This window comes from Carlito syrichta, unplaced genomic scaffold (genome assembly GCF_000164805.1).
Source record: "Carlito syrichta isolate Samal-C Ts95f unplaced genomic scaffold, Tarsius_syrichta-2.0.1 Scaffold307326, whole genome shotgun sequence".
NCBI classification, from domain to species: Eukaryota; Metazoa; Chordata; class Mammalia; order Primates; family Tarsiidae; genus Carlito; species Carlito syrichta.
Window position 1 is genome coordinate 384620 of NW_007251422.1, and position 22814 is coordinate 407433.

General features: G+C 45.5%; 1 protein-coding gene across 2 annotated transcripts in view; it reads left to right on the forward strand.

The window, feature by feature from the left end:
* The window catches only part of SH3TC2 (SH3 domain and tetratricopeptide repeats 2), a 61750-nt gene extending 39543 nt beyond the window's left edge, over positions 1 to 22207 (forward strand). For both annotated transcript variants that reach the window (XM_008064396.2, XM_008064395.2), the window contains 6 exons: positions 88 to 268; positions 15225 to 15375; positions 17012 to 17134; positions 18290 to 18440; positions 20276 to 20472; positions 22014 to 22207. In XM_008064396.2, coding sequence (XP_008062587.1) covers positions 88 to 268; positions 15225 to 15375; positions 17012 to 17134; positions 18290 to 18440; positions 20276 to 20472; positions 22014 to 22205 — 995 coding nt within the window. In that variant the 3' untranslated portion in view covers positions 22206 to 22207. The remainder of the gene's footprint in view (positions 1 to 87; positions 269 to 15224; positions 15376 to 17011; positions 17135 to 18289; positions 18441 to 20275; positions 20473 to 22013) is intronic.
* The last annotated feature ends 607 nt before the right edge of the window (positions 22208 to 22814 follow it).

Genomic DNA, 22814 nt, shown 5'->3' on the forward strand with positions numbered 1-22814 from the left:
CTGGAAAGCTTCAGAGAATGTGTTGGAGCAAGTTTTGCCCCCCTCCTCTGTCAAGTCATCTCATTCGTGTCCCTGCTTTATGTTCAGGTCAGCTTCAGGTCACCAAATCCCTCTGCCATTTCTACAGCTCTGTGTCCCCAAATCCCGAGGCCTGTATCACCTACCACGAGCACTGGCTGGCCCTGGCCCAGCGACTCGGGGACCGGGAGATGGAGGGGAGGCTGCTGGAGTCCCTGGGACAGCTCTACAAGAATCTAAACACAGCCAGGTAAGTTCGGGCCAGGGGCTCGTCTAGAAGCATCTTTCTCTTCTTATGAAGAAGCAGTGTTCTTTCCCTCTGGAAGTCAAATCCAAATGCACGGGCAAGGCATCGTACAGACACACAAGGCTTCTGCCTCCACCACAGGTACCATGGTCACATGTTAGCGATGTGGCCTTGGGCAAGCCATGTAACGTCTCCATGCCTCAGTTTCTCTGGCGACTAGAGAAGGCTAGTAGTGGCATCTACCCTCTAGTGTTATTGTGTGGAATAGATGAGTGAATGCTCACAGAACACCCAGAACAGTGCCAGACACAGTGAGGGTTCAGTTGTGTTAACTGATACAGATTAACTGATACAGATGACATGTGCGTTTCCATAATGACCTCTCACAGACCAGGCTGATGGTGAGAATTCAGTTAGACGCAGGACCAAGGAAACTTTATGAGGTCTTTATTATCTGAGGACGATTGTTTTTGAGGGAAGGACATTTAAAGTAAAATAACCACTGAAGGAAGAGGTGCAGAATTTCATAGTAAAAGAGTTTGATTGGGAACATATCTTTAAAATGAAACTGGTATTTATGAAACAAAGTTTATTTTCACCTTTTAGTTAAGAATGCCTAGATTATACTTGCAACTATGCACCAAGTCTTAAAATAAACACAAAGCAAAACAAAGAATGTCTCATTGCTCTGTAACACAATTTTGTCAACAACAATTAACCCCAAAACTCAGCATACCTTTTATAGTACAAGGTATGACAATTAAGTTTGTGAACTCATTCCAGAAAAAGTACTACACACCTCATTGCTGAATATCACTATGATTATCTTTGAAATGCTCCCTTTGGGAAGCTATGAATTGATGTCAGCACCTAGTCCACCCGTCAAAGCAATTTTGGAACCCTCTTCCTGGAATGGCCATCGAGCTGTCATTGAAAGAATGTTGGAGTTTGAATTAGAGCAACAGACAAACATTAAATTTCTTGTTAACCTTGGCAAGAGTGAAAGTGAAATCAGGGACATGTTAGTTCAAGTTTATGGGGATAATGCCATGAAGAAAACGGCAGTATACAGAGGGATTAAACATTTGTTTGAGGCAAGAGAAAGCATCACTGATTAAGAAAAGTCAGGATGGCCAGTATTGAGCATAACTGATGAAAACATTGCAAAACTTTGTGGAATTGTGTGTTAAAATAGTCAGCTGACTGTGAGAAGCATAGCAGACCAAATACATATCAATAAAAGACAGGAAACTCTTAACTGAAGATCCTGGCATGAGAAAAGTGTGTACAAAAATGTTCCCAAAGGAGCTCTTGCATCTTGACAATGCACTCACTTACACAGCATGGTCTGTGAGGGAGTTCTTAGCCAGTAAACAAATAACTGTATTGGAATACCTTCCCAATGATATGGTCCATGGAATACACGGCTGCTCTCTCACTCACCAATAAAACCCAAGAAGCAGGGAACTGGGAAGAAAGAAGTTTATTTCTGAATTTGGAATTCAGGCAGACAAGCTGGTATAGATACCAAGGCCAGCTCAGTTCCTCGATTTTTACAGTCTGTATTTATAAGCTTAAGTGTTGAGCTTAGCTATTGATTAACAGCAAACTACATGACTTACAAAGCATTCTGTAAAATTTCAGTTTCAATTACATTTTATCAGTTATAACATTCATTGTCTACATGTTGTTGGTACCTATTACCGAGTCTGTAATTTAGTTTATCAGTACCTCTAAGTAAAAGTGCTAGCGGAACTTACTACAAAGTGGAACATACACCATTAATCAATGGGTACAACAAAACAAAAATGTACTGGTTATCGTTACCTGATTTAATATTATTATATTTCTAACTTCAACTATTGATCACAGGAATGAATAACAACCTATTTCTCTATGTGACTAAAACCATGGGGTCTGTGACTCATTCTGTTCCAGGGAGGGTCAGCACAGCCTCATGATTCCAAGGAATGCTGGTACGTACAGGGCAGTAACCCTAAGCAATCCAACATTTTTAGTAGTAGAAGTCTACTTAAGAGGGTCTCAACTGGGCTCGGTGGCTCAGCCTGTAATCCCGCGCCTTTGGGAGGCTGAGGTGAGTGGATTGCCTGAGCCCGCGGGTTCGAGACCCGCCTGGGCAGCAAGATCTCATCTCTACAATAAATCAAAAAATCAGCCGGGCGTGGTAGTGCATGCCTGTAGTTCCGGCTACTCGGAAGGCTGAGGTGGAAGGATCGCTGGAGCCCAGCAGGTCGAGGCTGCAGTGGCTGGGAGCAGCCACTGCACTCCAGTCTGGGTGACTGAGTGAGACTCCAACTCAAAAAAAAAAAAAAAAAATAAATAAAAAGAGGGTCTCTTCATCACCTACTCACCTGATTTGGCCCCCAGTGACTTTTCTCTTTATTCGAAGATAAAAGAAATACTGAAGGAAGACATTTTAAGGACATTCAGGACATCAAGGGTAATATGATGACAGCTCTGATGGCCATTCCAGAAAAAAAGTTCCAAAATTGCTTTGATGGGTGGACTAGGTGCTGGTGTCAGTGCAAAGCTTCCCAAGGGGTATGTAGCATATTTTCTTTGATGAGTTCATGAACTTGATTGTCATACCTTGTACGGTAAAAGGTGTGCTGAGTTTTTGGGTTAATTGTTGTTGACAAAATTGTGTTACAGAACAATGAGATATTCTTTGTTTTGTGATTGATTTTTCAGCACTTGCTTAAAAAGCCTCATTTCTGGAAAAATCGACAAAAACTTAATCATTTAACCCAAGCCTTCTGTTGACCTTTTGATATTACACTGTCCCCACTTGGAGATCTTGCCATCTCTTGCCGAGTTTCTCTTCTCTGTTGTTGGCTGCCCAGTTGCCTCTCACTTGCCTGTGGGTGGTCTGCATGTCTCTCTAACAAGCCTGAAATCAATTTCATTAAATCCCGCGTGGTTTGCAAGATCTTCAGTTTCACTTTGTAACGGATTTGCATTGTAGTCTTGTATTCATAATTAAGAGTGGCTTCTGAAATGGAACATTTAGGATGGCTTCTAAAATTGAACAGAGAGGTGGCTGAAGAGAGCCTAATTCAATGGCATTTTTGGTTTTTATAGGCGACATGGTAACCTTGGGGACCTGGACAATCAGATAATGAATAATCACTCACTCCCTCTCCATCATCCCTTCCTTCTCTTACAAGACCCAGTCTCCTCCACACCTTTTGCTGTCTTTGCCTTCAGTCCCGGGGAGGAAGTTTGGATCCATGCAGCACGTGAGGGGACAGGAGGCCCCACCTCACCCTGCTTCCTTTCCAGGATACACTAGGAATTTGGATTCTTTTGGAGCAGATCCAGAAGGCAGGCTTGAATTCACTGTTGAGATGAGTCATGGTGCAGCAGCGTAGGACTGGGCTTGGGAAAGTTGGACTGCAGGGGACTGGAGCAGGCGTGGCAAATATGTGTCGGGCTTATGGCCACCCTCACTGCTTTGCAAGCTCAGTCTTGAATACTGCTCCAGTCATCACTTACCCTCCAGCCATCCTCAGGTGTCTAGAACCACTGAAATCCTAAGAGGTAAGCCAGAGAGAAAGCCCTGGACATTGGCAACACAGATGGCAGAGGCTTTATTTAAGGTGGTATTCAGGATCACTGTTTTTCTCAGGTGATGGAAATGTTGGAGCGGTCACAAGTGGGGCTGAGTTGCCCAGGAAATCCCTGGAGGAAGTTGAAAGCCCCAGAGCTGGGAGAGGAACCACAAAAACTGGGTTGGAGTTCAGGAAACCTGATCCTGCCATGACCTCATAATATGTCCTTAAACAAGTCACTCTTCCTCCGCTTTACCATCTATAAAGGTAGATTAAATCAGATATATTTAGCTCTAAAACATTGATTCTGGGACCAGAGAGTTATGCTCTTCTGACACTGGATATGAATACCAAAATTCCTGCTGCCTCTGAAGAATCTTGAATTTCGGGAGCAGGTTCTTAAAGTCATGGACCTTCTAGGCATCTTTGAGATCAGAGACTTTCAGGGTTTGAAAGACTGTGGCATGTTCAGAAGTTCTTGCAGGCAGACATCCTAACACAGAGGAGGCATATGGTACACGTGTGCTAAATGCTTCTTGGTCCACTAGCTCATAGTCCTTGAACTGCAGCTATATGCTGACTTTGTCACTGAAGATTAAGATAGAGAACGGGGGAGATTTACCCAGAGGGGTCCATGGCTCCTTTGCTCAGGGCCCAGGTAAGGAAAGAAAAGTGCTTGCAACTTGGAGGTCTTTAGCAACAAGTGCAGCAGTCGGAACGGAACCTCAGATGCCCATTTCAACAGCCCTTTGAGAACACTGGCCTATAGAGTATTAGCAATGGAAGACAATACAGTCTTTTCTTAGGGAGTCCGTTCATCAGGAACTGAATCATGTCATGCACTGTAAATTAGAAAGCAGGGATTTGTACCCAATTGAGGAGTCCAGGTTTTTCTAAAAGTAAATGGTTGTTTAATGTAAAAAATATTAAAGCAGTATTGAAGTTTGTAAGCTGAGAAATAAATGTCCCCTTCCAACTTCCTTTTCCTTAACCCCCCCCACAAAGAAGCTACTCAAAGATTTTTAAATATCCATCAGTAAATATTTTATGCTATGAAAAATTATATATGATATATATTCTCTATATTAAATAAACATTAGGTATATAAAATATAATATATACATGTTTTAGCTACATAAATGAGATGAAGATTAAACTTCTTTATGTGATCTATTGTTCTGTTATTTGCTTTTTTCATTTAAAAAATATTACTACGAAATGTTGATCCAGCATTTTATCATACTCTGAAAACCCTTCTGACATGTCAGGCATTGTGGTAGGTGTTGGGGAATCCAATGATTAGAAAAATAAAGTGTTAAATATCTATTCCATAATGGAGTAGTCTACCCTATGTGAGAGTGAGCATGTTGTTATTACAAGTATTTAAGCAGAGGCTGACTATTCAGAAATCTTATAGAAGAGTTTCCTGAATTAAACCGGCTCTGGATCTTAACAGCTTTATGGAGGTATAACATTCACCCTCTACAGTGTACAATCTAGTTTTTAGTATATTCACAGAGTTCATAACCATCATCACTAATTTCAGAACATTTTCATGGCCCCTAAAAGAAAGTCTGTACCCTTCAGCATTCACTCTTCATTACCCATCTCCCCTCCAACCCTGGAAACCACTAACCTACTTTCTGTCTCTGTGGATTTACCTATTCTGGACATTTCATAGAAATGGAATCTTACAGTATATGGTCTTTTGTGGTTGGCTTCTTTCATTTAGCATAATGTTTTTAAGGTTCATTCATGTTGTAACATGTATCAGAACTTGTTTTTGTGGCTGAATAATATTCCATTGTGTGGATATACTACCTTTGTTTATTCATTCATTGGAGGATGGACTCTTGGATTGCTTCCACTTTATGGCTACTGTGAATAATGCTGCCATAAACATCCGTAAACAAGTTTTGTGTGAAGATATGTTTTGAGTCCTTTAGAGTATATACCTAGGAGTAAATTATAAAGTCATGTGGTAATTCTATGTTTAAACTTTTGGGAAACTGCCAGGATGTTTCCTGAAGTGACCATGTCATTTTACATTCCCGCTAGCAATATATGAGGGTTCCAATGTTTCCGTGTTCTCACCAACTCTTAGTAATGTCTTTTTTGTTTTAGTCACCCTAATGGGTGTGAAATAGTATCGTACTGTGGTTTTGGTTTGCATTTCCCTAATGACCAAAGATGTTGAGTATCATTTCATGTGCTTACTGGCCCTTTGTATATCTTTGGAGAAATATCTATTTCAAGTCATTTCCCCATTTTTAAATTGGGTTGTCTTTTTATCGTTGAGTTGTAAAAATTCTTTATAATATTCTGTATACAAAAAGTCATTTAACAGATACATAATTAACACATATTTTTTTCCCAGTTCATATGTTGTCTTTTTATTCCTTGATTCCTTACAGAATGAGTTGGGAGTTGTTCCTGCTTATTCTTTTTTAAAATTTTATTTTAAAATTGTGGGGTACAATTAAGGGTTAGGTATACAAATATTCATTGTGCAGGTACCCTTGTTGATGAGGTGCGCCCCCCACCCACAGGCAGATATCGACTACCGTTAATCCCCCCCGTAGTTTCCCGCTACTGTCAATCCTTTTCTTATAGTATTACGGTAGTTGTTTTAGGTTCACTTATGAGTGAGAACATGTAGTATTCAGATCTTTGTTTCTGTGAAAGATCACTCAGTATTATAAACTCTAATTCCATCCAGGTTGCGGCGAAATTCATAATTTTGTTCTTCTTAATGGCTGTGTAATATTCATTGTGTATATGAACCACATTTTTTTATCCAGTCCTCTTTTGATGGGCAGCACGGTTGGTTCCATGTTATTGCTATTGTGAACGATGCTGCGATAAACATACATGTGCAGGCATCTTTTTTATAGAGTGCTTGTCCCTGCCTTTTCTATTTTTTGGAAAATTTGTGAAGAATGGTGTGTTTAGTCTTTAAACATTAGGTAGGATTCACCAGTGAAGACATCTAGGCCTGATATTTTCTCTATAAGGAGTTTTTTGATTACTCATTTAATCTCTTTATTTTTAGAGGTTTATTTAGATTTTCTATTTCTACTTGAGCAATTTTGGTAGTTGTCTTTCTAGGAATTTGTTTATTTCATCTAAATTCTAATTTGTTGGCATACAGTTGTTCATGGTATTCCCTTATAATCCTTTTTATTTCTATAAGGTTGGTAGTAGTCTCCACTTTAATTCCTGAGTCTCTTCTTTCCTTTGTATTCTTGATCAGACTCGCCAAAGATCTGTCAGTAAAAAAATTTTTTAAACCAGCTCACTTTTGGTTTTCCTGATTTTTCTCTCCTGTTTTTTATTTTCTATATCATTTATTTCGGATCTAATCTTTATTATTTCCTCCCTTCTGTTTGCTTTGGGTTTACTTTGCTCTTTTTCTAGTGCTTCAAGGTGGAATGCTAGGTTATTATTTGAGCTTTTTAAAAATATAAGTACTTACAGCTATAAATTTTCCTATTAGTACTGTATTACTCCATTCCGTGTATTTTGGTTTCCTGTGTTTTTCTTTTAGTTCATCTCAAAGTATTTTCTAATATGGTTCGTGATTTCTTTCTTGACTCATTGGTTATTTAGGAGTATGTTGTTTAATTTCCGCACATTTGTGAATTTTCCAAATTTCCTCCTGTTACTGATTTCTAATTTCATTTTACTGTGGTGGAAAAACATATTTTGTATGATTTCATTCTTTGTAAACTTATTGAGATTTGTTCTGAGGCTTAACATATGATCTATTCTGGAGGATGTTTCATGTGCAAATTGAGAAGAATGTTTATTTTGTTGTCTGGCATAGTGCTCTTTAGATATCTGCTAGGTCTAATTATACTTGAAGTCTCCTATTTCCTTGTTGTTCTTATATCTAGTTGTTCTATCCATTACTGAAAGTGAGTTATTAAAATTTCCAATTATTGTTGAATTGTCTATTCCTCCTTTTAATTTTGCCAGTTTTTTCTACATGTATTTTGGGGCTCTGTTATGAGGCACATATATGTTTTTAATTATGTCTTCCCAATGGATTGACTCTCTTATCATCATAAAATATCTCTCATTATCTTTAATGACAGTTTTGGTCTTTTTATCTGATATTAGTATTGCTACTTCAGCTCTTTTGTTTACTATTTACATGGTATATATATTTTTATACTTTTACTTTCAGTCTATTTGTGCCTTTGAATCTAAAGTATGTCTCTTGTAGACGGCATATAGTAGAAACTTTTTTTTTTTTGAGTTGGAGTCTCACTCTGTTGCCCAGACTGGAGTGCAGTGGCCGCTCCCGGCCACCGCAGCCTTGACCTGCTGGGCTCCGGCGATCCTTCTGCCTTAGCCTTCCAAGTAGCTGGAACTATAGGCGTCCGCTACCATGCCCGGCTGATTTTTGATTTATTGTAGAGATAAGGTCTCACCAAGGTTTTTTACTCTGTTCTTCCAATTTCTCTGTCTTTTGACTAGAGTGCTTACTACATTTGCATTCATTTAATTTACAGGTAAGGTAGGCTTTATGTTTGCCATTTTGCTATTTGTTTTCTATATATCTTATATCCTTTTTGTTTTATTATCCCTCCATTAATGAATCCTTCTGTGTTAAATATTTTCTAGAATACCATTTTAATTTCCTTGTCATTTCTTTTTTTTGAGTTGGAGTCTCACTCCAGCCTCGACCTGCTGGACTCCTTCTGCCTCAGCCTTCCGAGTAGCGGGAATTACAGGCATGCGCTACCACACCAGGCTGATTTTTTGATTTATTGTAGAGATGAGGTCTCGCCAAGTTGCCCAGGCGGGTCTCGAACCCGCGGGCTCAGGCAATCCACTCACCTCAGCCTCCCAAAGGCGCGGGATTACAGGCTGAGCCACCGAGCCCGGTTTCCTTGTCATTTCTTATACTATATTTCTTTTAGTTATTTTATTGGTGGTTACCCTGGGGATTATAATTAACATCTTAACTTATAACAATCTTATGAGTTTCCTGGACATACACACAGCCCTGCACATGCATGTGGTTTTCTGGACCATGTCAGAGCTTTTCAAAGCTTCTTATGGACATCTCATTCCCCAACCTTTCCTTTCTTGTTATTTTTTGTATTCATCTTGTTTGCTCCACGTGTTTTCGTGCCTAAGGCAGCAATGATGCTGTAGTTGGTGCTGATTATTTTTGGCATATGCCTCAGGGAAAAGGGTGTTCTGCCCTGATTCAGGTCAAATAAAAACAGATCCTGTGAGTGGAGACTTCCAGGGAACTTCCAAGCAGATCGAACTGTGCCAGTTCTCTGGGGATGGAACTATGGGTGATTCCAAAGTCACAGTCTCCTCCGGTGGCTGCCGGGCTGCTGGCTCTTCCAGCTGCTGTGACTGTGAGGCTGGTGGTTTTCAGGCTACCACAGAGCTGGGGCAAGCAGGGTAGCTCTTGGCAAATTGAAAAACAACAAAGCTCCCTACTGGTAAAACAGATTCAGCTGTTTTCCTCATTAAACACGCCTTTGGTTAATTTCCAGCGTTCTTAAAATTTTTATTTTTGTCAGTGTTCTCATTGCTTTTATTGAAAAGCAGATTTTTGGAGGTCTTTATGCCATTGTTCTGGAAATTCATCTAGATTAGGGTTTTTTAATCCTGATATTTTATGGTTTTAAACTCTGAGATTCTTATTTGTATAACTGGGAGGAAATAAATGTCCACTTTTGCTTTACCTCCAATATGAGTGCTACTGAGGGGAGGGAGGATTGGGAAACCCTTGAGGTGTCAGAGGAAACCCTGCAAGTACAAGGTCATTGTCCCTTTGCAGAATGACGAGTTCAACAAAGGGAACACGCTGCAATGCTATATTTATTTAGTATGTATCAATCAACTACTCCTACAGAACACTGGAAAAATAAAAGAGCAACTACAGACACAGATAAACAGGTGTTTCCACACACCTGGGGGTGGTTACTGTAATTCAGTGCTAAGCTTCCTGGTAGCTGAGGTAAAAGGGGAAAGAGGAATGAGCTTCTCACTGTCTGATAAAAGAACATAAACACATGTATCTGTCAGAGCAGATTTTTTCCTGGCACTGATTTCTAAGAGGAATTTATTAAATGAGTCTTGATGTAATGGACAGATTTCTTCAACTGAATTCCCCTCGAGGGATTTGCATTCTCACAAAGCTCAAAGCTATAGCAAGCAAAGGCAGGAAGTGTTCATGGAAGAAGTGGCTGGCTTTTGTAGGGGTGGCTTTGGAGGGAAAGGAGACAATACTTTCAGCAAAGGCGGGGGTGATCTCAGACAAGAGGTCTGTCAGGGAAGACCTCTTGAAGGTGGCAGCATTAGAGGAGACCCCTGAAGGATAAGATGACTTTGACAAGTGGGGAAGGGCAGAGAATAGCCCTTAGGTGGAGGAAACAGCAGTAAGCAAGCATGAGGGAGGGAGTGACCCCTTTGAAAGACATTTTGTAGATTTAACAGACACATTCCGGTGATTAACTGATATGGGTAGAAAGAAGACTCCAACCTGTCCCCTAGGAGGGGTACAGAGGCTGGGGCATGTAGGGATTGCAATACTTCCAGACCGGCACCATGTGTATCCACAGTGAAAACGATGGCCTAATGTCATGGAAATCACCGCTTTATTAAGCAGCATGTAAGTCTCAGGTTAACCCTGTGAGGTAGACAGAGTTGTGGAAATTGAGGGCTAAAGAAGCCAAACAATTCGTATGAGGCCACACAGCAAGGATGACACCCAAACGGTCTAAGTCTGGACAGGGCTAGCAAACTACTTAATAAAGGATCAGCTAGTCAGTGTCTGAGGCTTTGTGGCCCTGTGTTCTCTCATACCTACACCTACTCCATCTGCAGTTGCAGTGTGGAAGCGGCCCCAGACAGCACATCAGTGATGCAGCATGGCTGTGTTCCAATAAAGCTTTCTGGATAAAAGAGGAGGAGGCTGTGTTGGCTCCTGGGCCACAGTTTGCCCCCCCAGACCCAGAATGCACATTCTCAAGCACCCTGTGTATTCTGCCTGCCCACTAGCAATTCTCACCCTGGAGAGACAGTGGGTGTAACCCCAGGGAACTGTATGGATGGAATTGCCTCATTTTTCATCAGGCCTGACCCCTGCCTACTACAGAGTCCAAACTGATGTGACCACTTGGTTTCCTGGTGTTACTCAGATCCTGGACCTCTCGATTTGAGGATTTAGGGTGGTTTTTGCTATCACATGCTGCCTTTTTTACTGATTTGATTCCTCCTCTGTGAAAGCTTTTCTCTAGTGTGTAGAGGTGGGAAGTGGTAGGGGAGGGCAAGTTAGCATTGAAAACCTTGTCCCAGTCTTCAGGTTTTTGCCTTGAGACACTTTGCTGTCTCTTTGTCCTATACCTTCAGGGTCATGCCTTCTGTTCCTTCCAGGTGACAACGCCAGAATCTAGTGTGAAAAGTTTTTGTCTCTGAATGGGAGGGTTCTTTGGGGGTCTTGTCTTCTGTCTTTAGGTGACATGACACAGGCTGGCCCCTTGCTCTAGAGCTGAGCCTGGTGGGGCCATGAGTACTTTGTGGCTCCATGATATCAATTCAACAAATATTTATGGGGCATTGCTGTGGACCAGGCACTGTGCTAAACATTGCACAAAGGAGAGGTAGTCCTTAACTCACAACACGAACAGAATAGTACAGAAAATAAGCAGAATGAAAATTGTCACCAAAGTCATCATCTAAATTGCAGCAAGCGCCCCAGAGGACATATAACCTCATTTTTAGAAAGAAGGAATGACTTGCATGTAATAGGTGCTCACAAAATGATGACTGATTTCTTGCACGTGAATACATGCCTCTTGTTCCTGTGGAATTGAAAGAAATGCTTCAACATTTGGCTTTTTAATATAATTGATATGCTAATCCCTCACACTTCTGTAATCCTGATTAAGGTAAGACTTGCCTTTGCGGATGCATCTTCATGGACCATAAGGCTATTCAGATGCGGTGCTGCAGGTGGAGGACACTTTGCGCAAGGTTTAAAATAGCTTATGTCCTTAGAAACATCAGGGTTTGTAAAACGGCCAAGGAAGGCAAAAGTCTTCCCACATGCTGATACCTGAGCCAGAAATTAAGCGCTACTTGAGGGTGTGAGTGTGAGGATCACTGGGTCAGACTCTTAGGGAATAGATCCTGGTGTAAACGGGGTTTATTCTTGGTCCAAGTTACTTATGCTTCTTGGCTTTTTTTTTTTCTTTCATTTGTAAAACACCTGGTACACGCTAAGGGCTCAATAAATGCCAGGTAGCAATACTGCCATTTTTACTATTATTATAAAACAAAGCAGCAGAGAACTCAAAATAAAGCCTTAGACATGTGCAGAAAAACTTGGATAAGTTTAAAACAAAACAAAACAAAACACCTCCCTGTGTGTCTTTATTTGCAAGACGGGCTAAGAACCCTCACAGCTCAGGGCTCCCAGGGGGATGCAATGACAGTGTATGTTAAAAGTGCATATCCCTACACTTGACACAGGGTCAGCCCCCAGTGAGTGGCCATCCTTATTATCAAAACAGGTCAAGGCCAGCTTGCAGAGGCTGGGCTTTGGCCAGGGATCACACAGGCTTGTCCAGGGTGAGTGGCAGCAGGGAGCCCCAGCAGGGGTTGGCAGGGGAAGTTTGGGCATGCAGGTGTGTTGGGGTCACTCAGCCATGGATTCAAGGCTGGTGTTCAGGCAGGAAAGAAGAAACAAGGACTCAACCCCGGGACCTGAACCTGGGGACAGAAAAAGTGGGAAAAAGTGAAGAATAGAGAGTGGAGGGAGAGGAGACAGCAAGGCAGGGCACAGGTACGGTGGCCTGGAGGAGAACAGGCTGCCTCATGCGGCCTTCCAGTGGTAAGCCTGCTTCCTTTGATCTGGAAGTTGAGTCAGACCCAGAGCCTGCAGTGGGGCTGGAGGAATCAGGTGCCGGCATTCTCACCGCTCACAGCACAGCCAGTCACGGGGGCGAGTGGCGACGGGAGAACAAGGTGGGCAGGCCGCCTAAAACTCGCAGGCCACAAAAACTCATGGTTCTGCTGCAGCTCATGGGTTAGGTGTCCATCTCCGTGAGAGGCAGTTGTCTGTGGAAAATCCTCCGTTGTCAAGGAGTCTCAGTCATGCTGTGTGACTAGCAGGTCTCTTTAGGGCTTTCCTTCCCCTAGTGGGGTGTTTCCTGGAGAGAAATAGTAACCTTTTCTCTTCCAGAGTCTTAGTGAAATCAGAGACAAACAGTCCAGGAAGCAAACGCCAGCTCTGTGAGTTGGCCTCCCTGGAATAGTTCAAACCTTGCTCCCTGCGGGATCTGGAGAAAACAACCACTGCCCGAGGGCATCCCAGGACAATGTGCAGAACACAGCCAGAAATAGGATCTGGATGAGATTTACAGGTCCTGTCTGCATCAACTGCTCCAGGGAGAGTGTGGAGCTATGGAATCTAGGCCTGCTGAGTGAGTCTCTTAGCCCTGCTGAGGCTGGGGGACGGAGCAGGGAGGGGAGAGCAGGGCTTCCTATGGTGAGGCCTGTGGGGGCTGCAGCTCAGTGGAGGCTGGTGACCACAGTAGCCTGGTGTGGAGATCCTCAGCTCACAGCACATCCTCAGAGGCAAGTCTCACGTCCCAACACGTGAGAGCGAGTGGCCAGGGCCATCCTGGGTGTCAGTACCTCCCAGGGCAAGGGCAGGGCAGTGGAGAAAGCTGGAGTTGTTTCTTCCCAGTTCTTGCAAGGGCCAAATGCCTGGCAGTCTCTCCGGAAGGCCAGCAGCTGCCTCATTGCCGATAGGACCAGGGTCTTGTGAGCCAAGGGCCATGCTTGCTTCTATCTCGAGTACGAGCCCTGGGACTGAGTTGCCCATGGTGAAATGGTAGCCACAATGGATGAGGACATCCCCCTCCGGATCCTCAGACTTGGTGGATGATGATCGTGTTTTTAGGAGTTGCATGGTTTGGTGCGTGGGCATAACCTGGGTGAGTCTTAGAAATTTGATGCCTAAGTCACAAGCTGCAAGGTTTCCGTTCAGCCTGTGAGAGGTCACTCTGGGGGTCTGTGCCTTTTACAAGCTCCCAGTTGACATGGGTGCAGATAGGTCATCAACCACACTTTGAGAAATATGGGTGTGATGGGTTGGTTCCCAGGCTGGGACTCAGGAGAAGGGGACTCTGGCTTTGGATCTTTCCCTGTTGCTCTGTGCAACCTTGCATGAGTCACTTCCTATTTCTGGGCCTGTTTCCTCTGTAAAATAGGAAGGTTGGACTAGATCAGCAGTCCCAACCTGAGCCACACAGTAGGGTCACGTTCACAGGGGAGCTTTGACACAATGCTGGTGGTGTCTGAGCCATACTCCCTCAGCCCCGGGTTGGGCTATCTGGAATTTCAACACATGGAGGAGAGCCTGGCTGTGTATACTTGTGTAAAAAGATCCCTGCTTGACAGAGCCCCACTCTCAGAGACCCTGGGAGAGTTTGGCTGTAATGAATGGGTGACCCTGGGGTTGAGGACCACTATCTAGATTATGCCCAGTGTTTCTTTCTGTTCTGGAACTCCACATTTCTTCACCTCTACCTAATTTTTTTTACGAATCTTGGTCACAGGGAAGAGCTTTCTACACAATACAGTTTTCCAAATGACTAAAGATGACACGATTAAGCACAAACTTTTTAAAACTTTCACCATACTTTGATTATTTTTCTTCAAACATTAAGAACTTTTTTGATGATTTGAACTTACCACTATAGTCACTCATCAGCACATTGGCTCAATAAAAACACATCTGGTGTCCACTGTGTCAGGCACTTATGAAAAAATGTGATCATGCAGTTGAAAGATGGATGGACCATGTTGGGTAATAATAACAATGACAACTAACATTTAGATACTCATCAAGGGCTCACCACATGGTGGGCACTGCTCTAAGCCCATTCGTTTTATTACCTTATTTAATCCTCACATTATTCCTCTCAGGGAGGTACAATAACAGATGGGGAAATCAAGGCACAGAAGGACTCTACTTTCTTTTTTTTTTTTGAGTTGAAGTCTCACTCCATTGCCCAGGCTGGAGGGAAGTGGCATACTCATGGCCACCCCAGCATTGACCTGCTGGGCTCAGGAGATCCTTCTGCCTCAGCCTTCCAAGTAGCTGGAACTACAGGTGCATGCTACCACACCCGGATAATTTTTTGGTTTATTGTAGAGATGAAGTCTCGCCAAGCTGCCCAGGCTGGTCTCAAACCCATGGGCTCAGGCATTCCTCTCTCTTCAGCCTCCCAAAGTGCCGGGGCAAGACTCTACTTTTTCAACGTCATGCAGCTGATTGGGGCAGTGCCGAGTGAACTCTGAGGCCTCTTGGCCCTCTTGCCTCACAAGTTCTCATCTGTCCCCAGGTCCCTCAGGAGATCTCTGATGTGCATCAAGGAAAGCCTGCGCATCTTCATCGACCTGGGGGAGAGAGACAAGGCCGCAGTGGCCTGGCTGGCGGCGGGGCGGCTGCACTACCTCCTGCAGGAAGATGCGCTGGTGGAGCTGTACCTTCAGGTAGGCTTCCCATCATGCCCTGGGTTTGGCCAATAGAGGCCATCTGGGGTGGTAGCCAACCTTCCAGACTGGCCAACATGATGAACCAGAGAGGGTGATACCCACGTCACGCTCTCCGAGGGAGAGCCAGCTCTGGGTTGCTCCTGGCACACAGGGTGGAAGCCAGGTGTTTTGGCAGCAAAAGTCAATCCCTGAGTCCCATCCACATGGGGGACCCCTGGGGGGACGTGAGGAAAGACTGTCCTCATGGGTCACCTGTAATGTCACCTGTCACGCCAAGTACACCCGTCTTTCCAGAGCTCAACACACACCTTGGCGTCAGGGTTTGGCTGCAACTTGAGGTAAGATTGGTGTGCCTGGGGTGTTGACATTATTGCTCTCTTACGGGCTTTTTGTGTGTTTGTACACTTTCAATATCTGAGATGCAGCATAGAGCAGTGATCAAAGGCCTGGGCTTTGAAGCAAGAAAAGAATCAAATGACAAGGCTATCAGTTGTTGGACTGACTGTGACTTTGGGCTTGCTACATGAGCTCTCTGGGCCTTAGTTTCCTCGTGGGGGAGCCCTCCCTCTTAGTGTAAGAATTAGATTTTACACACACGTACACATTTCACTTGTATGCTAGTATTACATAGCAAGCATTTCCTAAGTGCTCAGGACTTGGCAAATGCTTCATAAATGGTATCTTATTAATATTTTATTATTATCTGTGTAATACTGACATTAAATAGTATGATGCTATGTAAGATGTTTTATTCCATCAAAAATATGCCTATTATCTTTCCTCTCTCATGTTTTATTTTCTCTTTTTGCTGCCCCTTATAATATTATGTAAACTTGCAAAACCTTCTTCCATTGAGACTTAATGGCTATATAACGCTGGCTGCAAGCTTCCTAAGGGTGGGAGACTTTGCTAACACATCACTGCATGATGCAGTTTAATCTTCACTACAAGTGCAATAGGCATTTCTACTCTAACGCCCATTTTGCAGATGGGGCTCAGAGATGCTGATAATTTGCCCAGTGACAGCTGGCACATGGTGGAGCTAACAACTACACATAGTCAGTCTGACTTCGAGCTTTCACTACCCTGCCTTGGGCTTTTGAGCTGGAAGTGTAAGGCTCTGTTTTCTTTCTAAGCCTCGATGTCTCTGTCTGGAAAGTGCAGGAGGCGGATTAGATCACTGTTTCTAGCTGTAATTGTTCACACAAGTTCATGGTGGGGCACATCCACGTACCTCTCTACCAATATTGACTTATTTTTCTTTGGCCCAACTTCATCTTAGCTTTCCACACTTATTCTACACAATGCTGCCTGAAGCCACAGGTTTGATGCACTATTAGTCTTTTTTTCTAAAACACATTAAAATGAATGCCTAGCTAGCAAAATCTAAAACATCTGTCTATACAGTGCTAAAGAGAACCCAGCCCCACCAAGAAGCTACACGCCTGCCCTGCTGGGAAATGACAGCCTAGAGTCTCTGAGTCTCCCTTCAGCCCCGTGGATGCAGAACAGTGTAGGATTGGGGAGTTTTAGCAGAGGGTCACATGGCCATGGGGTCTGCTTCTCTGTCCTGCCATGCTTTGGGAGTCTGGGCGCCCTTCTGTCTGCCTTGAACAGCCGTCTCTCCTGCCAGGCAGCCATCCAGGTAGCCCTGAGGTCCGATGAGCCCTCCCTGGCACTCAGGCTCTATGAAGAGGCCGGTGACGTGTTCTTCAACGGGACGCGCCACAGGCATCGCGCAGTGGAGTATTACCGAGTAAGTCACAGCCTGGTTGACCATGGGCAGGGCCACACCAGGCTCTAACCTGGGCTCCCTCTCCCCTTTTTCTGCTGGCATTTCTCTCCCGCCCCTTAGTCTAGGGCCCACCTTCTCACCCTCTCATCAGTCTATTGCATACTCAGGGATGGAGCTGCTGAACTTTGTCACTCTCAGGTTTGGTCCCTGATCTTTCCTGGGATAACACACCATAATCTTTACACCTCTTGGGTGTGTGACACTGGACAGTTTTTTATGTTTATCAGGCTGGCATGGTGGGAGATTATTTAAGCGGCATTTAGATGAACACTTTTGTTTGACTATGTTTTTATTAAGTGTGAATGAACATGTATTTTAAAAAACATAAAAATGGATAATTCTGGCTCATCAAACTCATGATTTCATAGATATTATTGCAAAGGATGAAGAAAGAAAAAAGTTGATTTTAAAAGTCATACAAATGATAAATGCCCAGATATGAAGGAGATGTGTCAAAAATTGCAATTGTTGTCCATCATTGATTGAAGCTTGGGAAATTTCATTATCTTATTTGATCTTAAATTTTATTTATTCAGATATCCAGTCTTCCATTCAGTTGTTTATTTAGTCATTAAACATGAGTAAGTGCCCAGCCTGTGCCAGGCACCGAGTTAGGAGCAGAGAGAACAAGAAACACATCCCTGATGGTCATGGAGACTCGTTTTCATGTGTGTTTTATAGATGAGAAAATTGAGGCCCAGAGAAATGAGGTGACCTGCCTAAAATCTAGTCATAACCAAGAACAGGAGAAATGACCACATGTTGGCATGTGAAGACCCTGTGTGCTTTCTCATGCATGTCCTCCGTAGGTCAGCGTGGGGGCCGAGGGGCACACAGCTAAGGGGTGAACAGTTTCCCCCGTGATCTTGGGAAAAGTCCTCCCCCCTTTCCTGCTCTTGGCCTCCCCAATTTCAGGAGGCCCAACTGCCTCCAGTTCTTTCACACCTAAGACCTGGGCAAAACCCCAAGGGCAGGGACTGGGAGAGCATGATGAGAAGAGGCACCAGGGGCCACTCCCAGGTTTAGCACACCGCCACCCCTAGGGGTCACAGGCTTCTTGTGCCCAACTGTGCCATGACCCTGGGTGAATTGAGGATCCTGTACCTCTGTTCCCAGGCAGGGGCTGTGCCCTTGGCTAGGAGGATGAAAGCGGTGAGAACCGAGCTCCGGATCTTCCACAAGCTCACGGAGCTGCAGATAAGCCTGGAAGGCTACGAGAAGGCTCTGGAGTTCGCCACGTTGGCTGCCAGGCTCAGCTCAGCCACAGGTGGGGGGGCCTCACAGGTGGGAGGCTCAACGGTGGGAGACCACACAGGCAAGGGGCCCTTGTGGGCAAGTGTGCCTTATGGATGGGGGTGACTCACAAGCAGGAGGCGCCTTATTGGTGCGGGGCCTCATGGGCAAATGGGTCTCACAGGTTGGGGAGCTCATGGGTGAAGGGGTCTCATGGTTAGGGGTGTCTCAAGGATGGATGGCAGAGCCAGAATAGCACAGACTGCAGGGTCAGACGGCGTGGGGTCAGGCCCAGGACCCTTGCTTCATTCAACAAGCTGCCCAACTCCTGTAAGATTCAAGTTTAAAAACAGCGTCCATCCATGCAGCTGTCATGAAGGCCAGGACTGTCCATGTTGGCTGCAGCAGTCTAAGTGCACGATGGCCATTCACAGGGTTGCCTGAATCCAGTGATGGCTGGATTAAGCTGCCCTAGCTCCATGTGGCGGTGGATGGTATTTTATCCCATGGGCAGGCTATGCCCCGATTACAACAGGACTGTGTCTTGAAATTTTAATTGGTTAATCAAAAGCATGTTTTCCCATAGAATTGAAATGCAAATGAAGGTCGGGTTTCCATTAACTTAACCCACAGCAGAGCCAAGGTAACTTGTGTTTATAGCCAAAGCCAGTGGGAACCAATTCAAGTCATTAAAATGGCAGAATAAAAGACAAAACAAAACAAAATTCATCTTGAAGGTTGGTACTTGAGAAGAAGCAGGTTTGATTAGAGAAGCCTTGATTAGATGGCGTCTTCTGGAATGATTCCAGAAGGGACTTCTGGGTATTTTCAAGGACATCCGATGTGGATGGCGCTGGCCCTTATTCGTCTAATAGCACTTAAGAGCTCTTTTTCCTACCTTCTCTTTCCTGCCAAAAGCCTCGTCTGAGTGACGGTCTGCCAGTCTCAAGAAAGACCTCGGGGACCCAGGCAGCTCCCCAGCACTCTTTAACCCTCCCTGGATGGGGCTGGAAGGAGGGACAAATGCCCTTTACACATTTCCTTTCCATGACTGTGCTTTTTCTCTTCAGAGACTGTCTCTTCCTTGGATTTCTCTGCTAATTTTGGCCCTTCAAACCTTAAAAGTGATGTCTTTAGATGGCATCTAACAGCCACCTTGTAAACATTCCAAAGAGGGTTGTAAACCTTTGTTCCCTGCCAAAGACCATTCCATTAAAATGATTTGTTAGTTACTAAAAGCACAAACTCACCAAAGCCCAAACAACAAGTCATAGATCTGTTAGAAAGCCAGCTCTGAAGGTGAACATTAGCTTGAAGGTGAACCGGTCTTTGTAGCTTCTCTGCGACCAGGGGAGGGTCAGGGGCCAGGGAGAGGCTGCCACATGGCGATACCAAGAGAACTCTCTGAGAGAGAGACTTTGTGTGGGGAGACATTTGTTATACACAGTTATTTGTTGTAAAAAAAACTTCTTAGCTACTCAATCAAGCTAGTCTTTCCACTAGAACCAATTCTTTAGAGTCTTAGATGACAGTGGCATCTGCAATAAGGATAACATTTTCTTGAGGAAATCATCTCAGAAAACCACGACCAGTCACACCTCTGCATAGCCACTTTCACAGAGCCCAGCACTTTCTTTTGTAGCATTTAATACGGGTGCGATTTTACGCTTGTTTATGGGATTATTTAGGAAATGTGTGCATCCTCTGAGACAGTAAACTTCCTGAGGGCAGGGTCCTCTTCCGTCTTATTCTCTATGCCCGAGCACATCCCTGACATCTAGGAGACCTTCCAGACATCTCACAGAGTGAATGAGTGGACGGGTGATGCCAAGCACTGGTTGCAGAATCTCTCAGTGTTGCCATTCCTAGGAGACCAGAGGCAGGAACTGGTGGCCTTCCACCGCCTGGCAACAGTGTATTACTCCCTGCACATGTTCGAGATGGCTGAAGACTGCTACCTGAAGACTCTGGCCCTCTGTCCGCCCTGGCTGCAGAGTCCCCAGGAGGCCCTGTACTATGCCAAGGTCTATCATCGCCTGGGCCGGCTTACCTTCTGCCACCTGCAGGTAAGAGCCAGGCTTCCAAGGTTATGGGAGGACCACCACCCAACTGTACTCTTTCTTAGCCCAAAGATGGTGAGGAGCCTTTGGGGTGGAGCTGAGGGCAGACAGGATGGGGAGTCTAGACTCAGGGTAGGATGGCCCCACAGGGACATGATGGTTCTTCCCACTCAGCCTCGCTGGAGACCCCAGAGGTACTGCTGAGGAGACAGACCACAGCTCCCTTCTCCTTGCCCCACTGTAATTTCTGTGGTCGCTTTATCTGTCAGGGACCACGCATGGGCACATAGCCTAGTGTCTGTGTGTTTCTCAAGGAAATGCAAAAATGTATGAGACCTTAAAATGAAGGAACCATAGGCTCCAACATTAAAATAAAAATTAATAGCACGTCCATACAATGTTACAGGACAGCTGCAACTCATTTCTTGTAAAGTTACATAAAACCATATTTTACGAAAATGGGGTTCGGATGACTGTGTTTGAGATAGCGAGGTGTGGGGTCTTCAGGTGAGACTGAGCCTAGATCCCAGGAAGGCTTTGGCCCTGAGTCTCCTGCTTGCTGGGCTGGAGTTGGAGCCAGGTCTTCTTGCTTTTCTGGTCACGTCTGCAATTGTGTTGGGGGTCTGCTGTTCCCTGTGCCAGCTCTGACCCCTGACCTGTATCCAGGCTTGGCTTTCTTTTGTCAGAGGTCCCTGTCCTCCCCAGCACAACCTTTAATCTCTTCCTTCAGTAGCTTCCGAGTTGGGCCTGTGTTAGCCCCCAGGGGACCCTCAGGCTGTTATTTGCCAGCCTCTGCTCTGGCCTCAATTAATTATTGATTTATGAGGGTTAATGGAAACCAGGCAAGGCTTTTTGAGTCTCACCCAAAGAAGCATCTGTTTTTCATTCTGACTGTGGAAGGAGGGCCGGGTGTGGTGAAGGACTTTCTCGCCATCCTGCCCCGGCCCCATGGCTCCCAGAAGGGGCTTCAGGGACAGAGTCATTGTGATCTGACCACATCGGCCAGGGATTTACAAAGGAAAGAAGGCAATTTGAACTTCCTGAAGGGAAAAGGCAATGTCCTGGCTCAAGCAGCTGGGAAGTGGGGCACAGATTTCATAGCCGGTGGTCTTGGCTTCTGGTTCCAAGTGTCATCACAGGTCTCCCCACCTCTCTCTTTTCAGGACTTTGGGTTTTCTACTTTACTTTGTATTCTGGCCTCCCCTCTTCAGCTACTGGCAGGTGCAACCCTGCATCTGAGAGGATCAGGGCCATCTCCCTGCTGGGTCACACTAGAAGGTCCCAGAGTGAAGGATAGGCCAGATTTGGGTTGTGTACTTGTCCCTGAGGTGCTGTGCTGGGCAGCAATGGTTCATGCCTGCCGAGGCTGGGGGAGGCGCCCTCAGTGCTGAGAAAGAGGGTGCCAGGGAGTGGGAGAGGAGCGCCCCAGGACTCTGGGGGTGGGGGTGGGGGTGGGCTGTGGGGCAGAAAAGCTGGAGCTGCTGCACCGCTCTCAGCCCGCCCAGGCACATCTGCTGATGCCGTGTCTTTGTCCCATGCTCGGGCAGGACGCCCACGATGCCGCCGAGTACTTCCTGCTGGCCCTGGCGGCGGCGGTCCTGCTGGGGGACGAGGCACTGCAGGACACCATCAGGGACCGGCTGGATGATGCCCACCGCAGCCCGCTGTGGCACAGCTGCCCCTCGGGGCGCTCCTCGGAGAGGGCGCGGTGGCTGAGCGGGGGTGGACTGGCCCTCTGACGGTGTGGCCTCCCTTCTCAGGTTTTTAGGACCCTGATAGGGTCTGCATCACCTTGGCCAAGTCCCTCACTTTACCACGATAAAGGACGTCTGGGGACAGGGCTTGTAGTGGCCACACAGGAGCTGCTGGGCAGTGAACAGTTTCTGCTCGGACTGTGTTCCTAAAGCCTTTTCCAGGTGACTGAGGTGCCTGCACAAAACGGTCCTTGAGATGCAGGAATCCTGGCAAAGATGAGAAGCCTGCCTGACCCTCTCTCTGTCCGTGAGGAATCTGCATGACTGGTGGGAGGCCTGCAGGTCCGTGGCGGCCTCCACCGAGCTGCTCAGGGAGAGACCCTCCTTCACCAGCGGAGGAGACTGTCACTTCTTTTCCTTCTTCAGAACCAAAGTAGGTGCCATTCCTCATGCTCCCGGGGACTGGCAGGAGAGGAGTCACTAGGCTCTTAGCTCCAAGGACACAGCCTCAGGAGGCAGGTGGAGTGCACAGGCACCAGGTCTTACTGGGACTCACCACCTCCACCTGCATGAAGTCTCAGTGGGATTCACCATCTTCATCTCCATGAGGCTGGACTCACCACCTCCACCTGCCCAAGGCTGGTTTCCACAGAA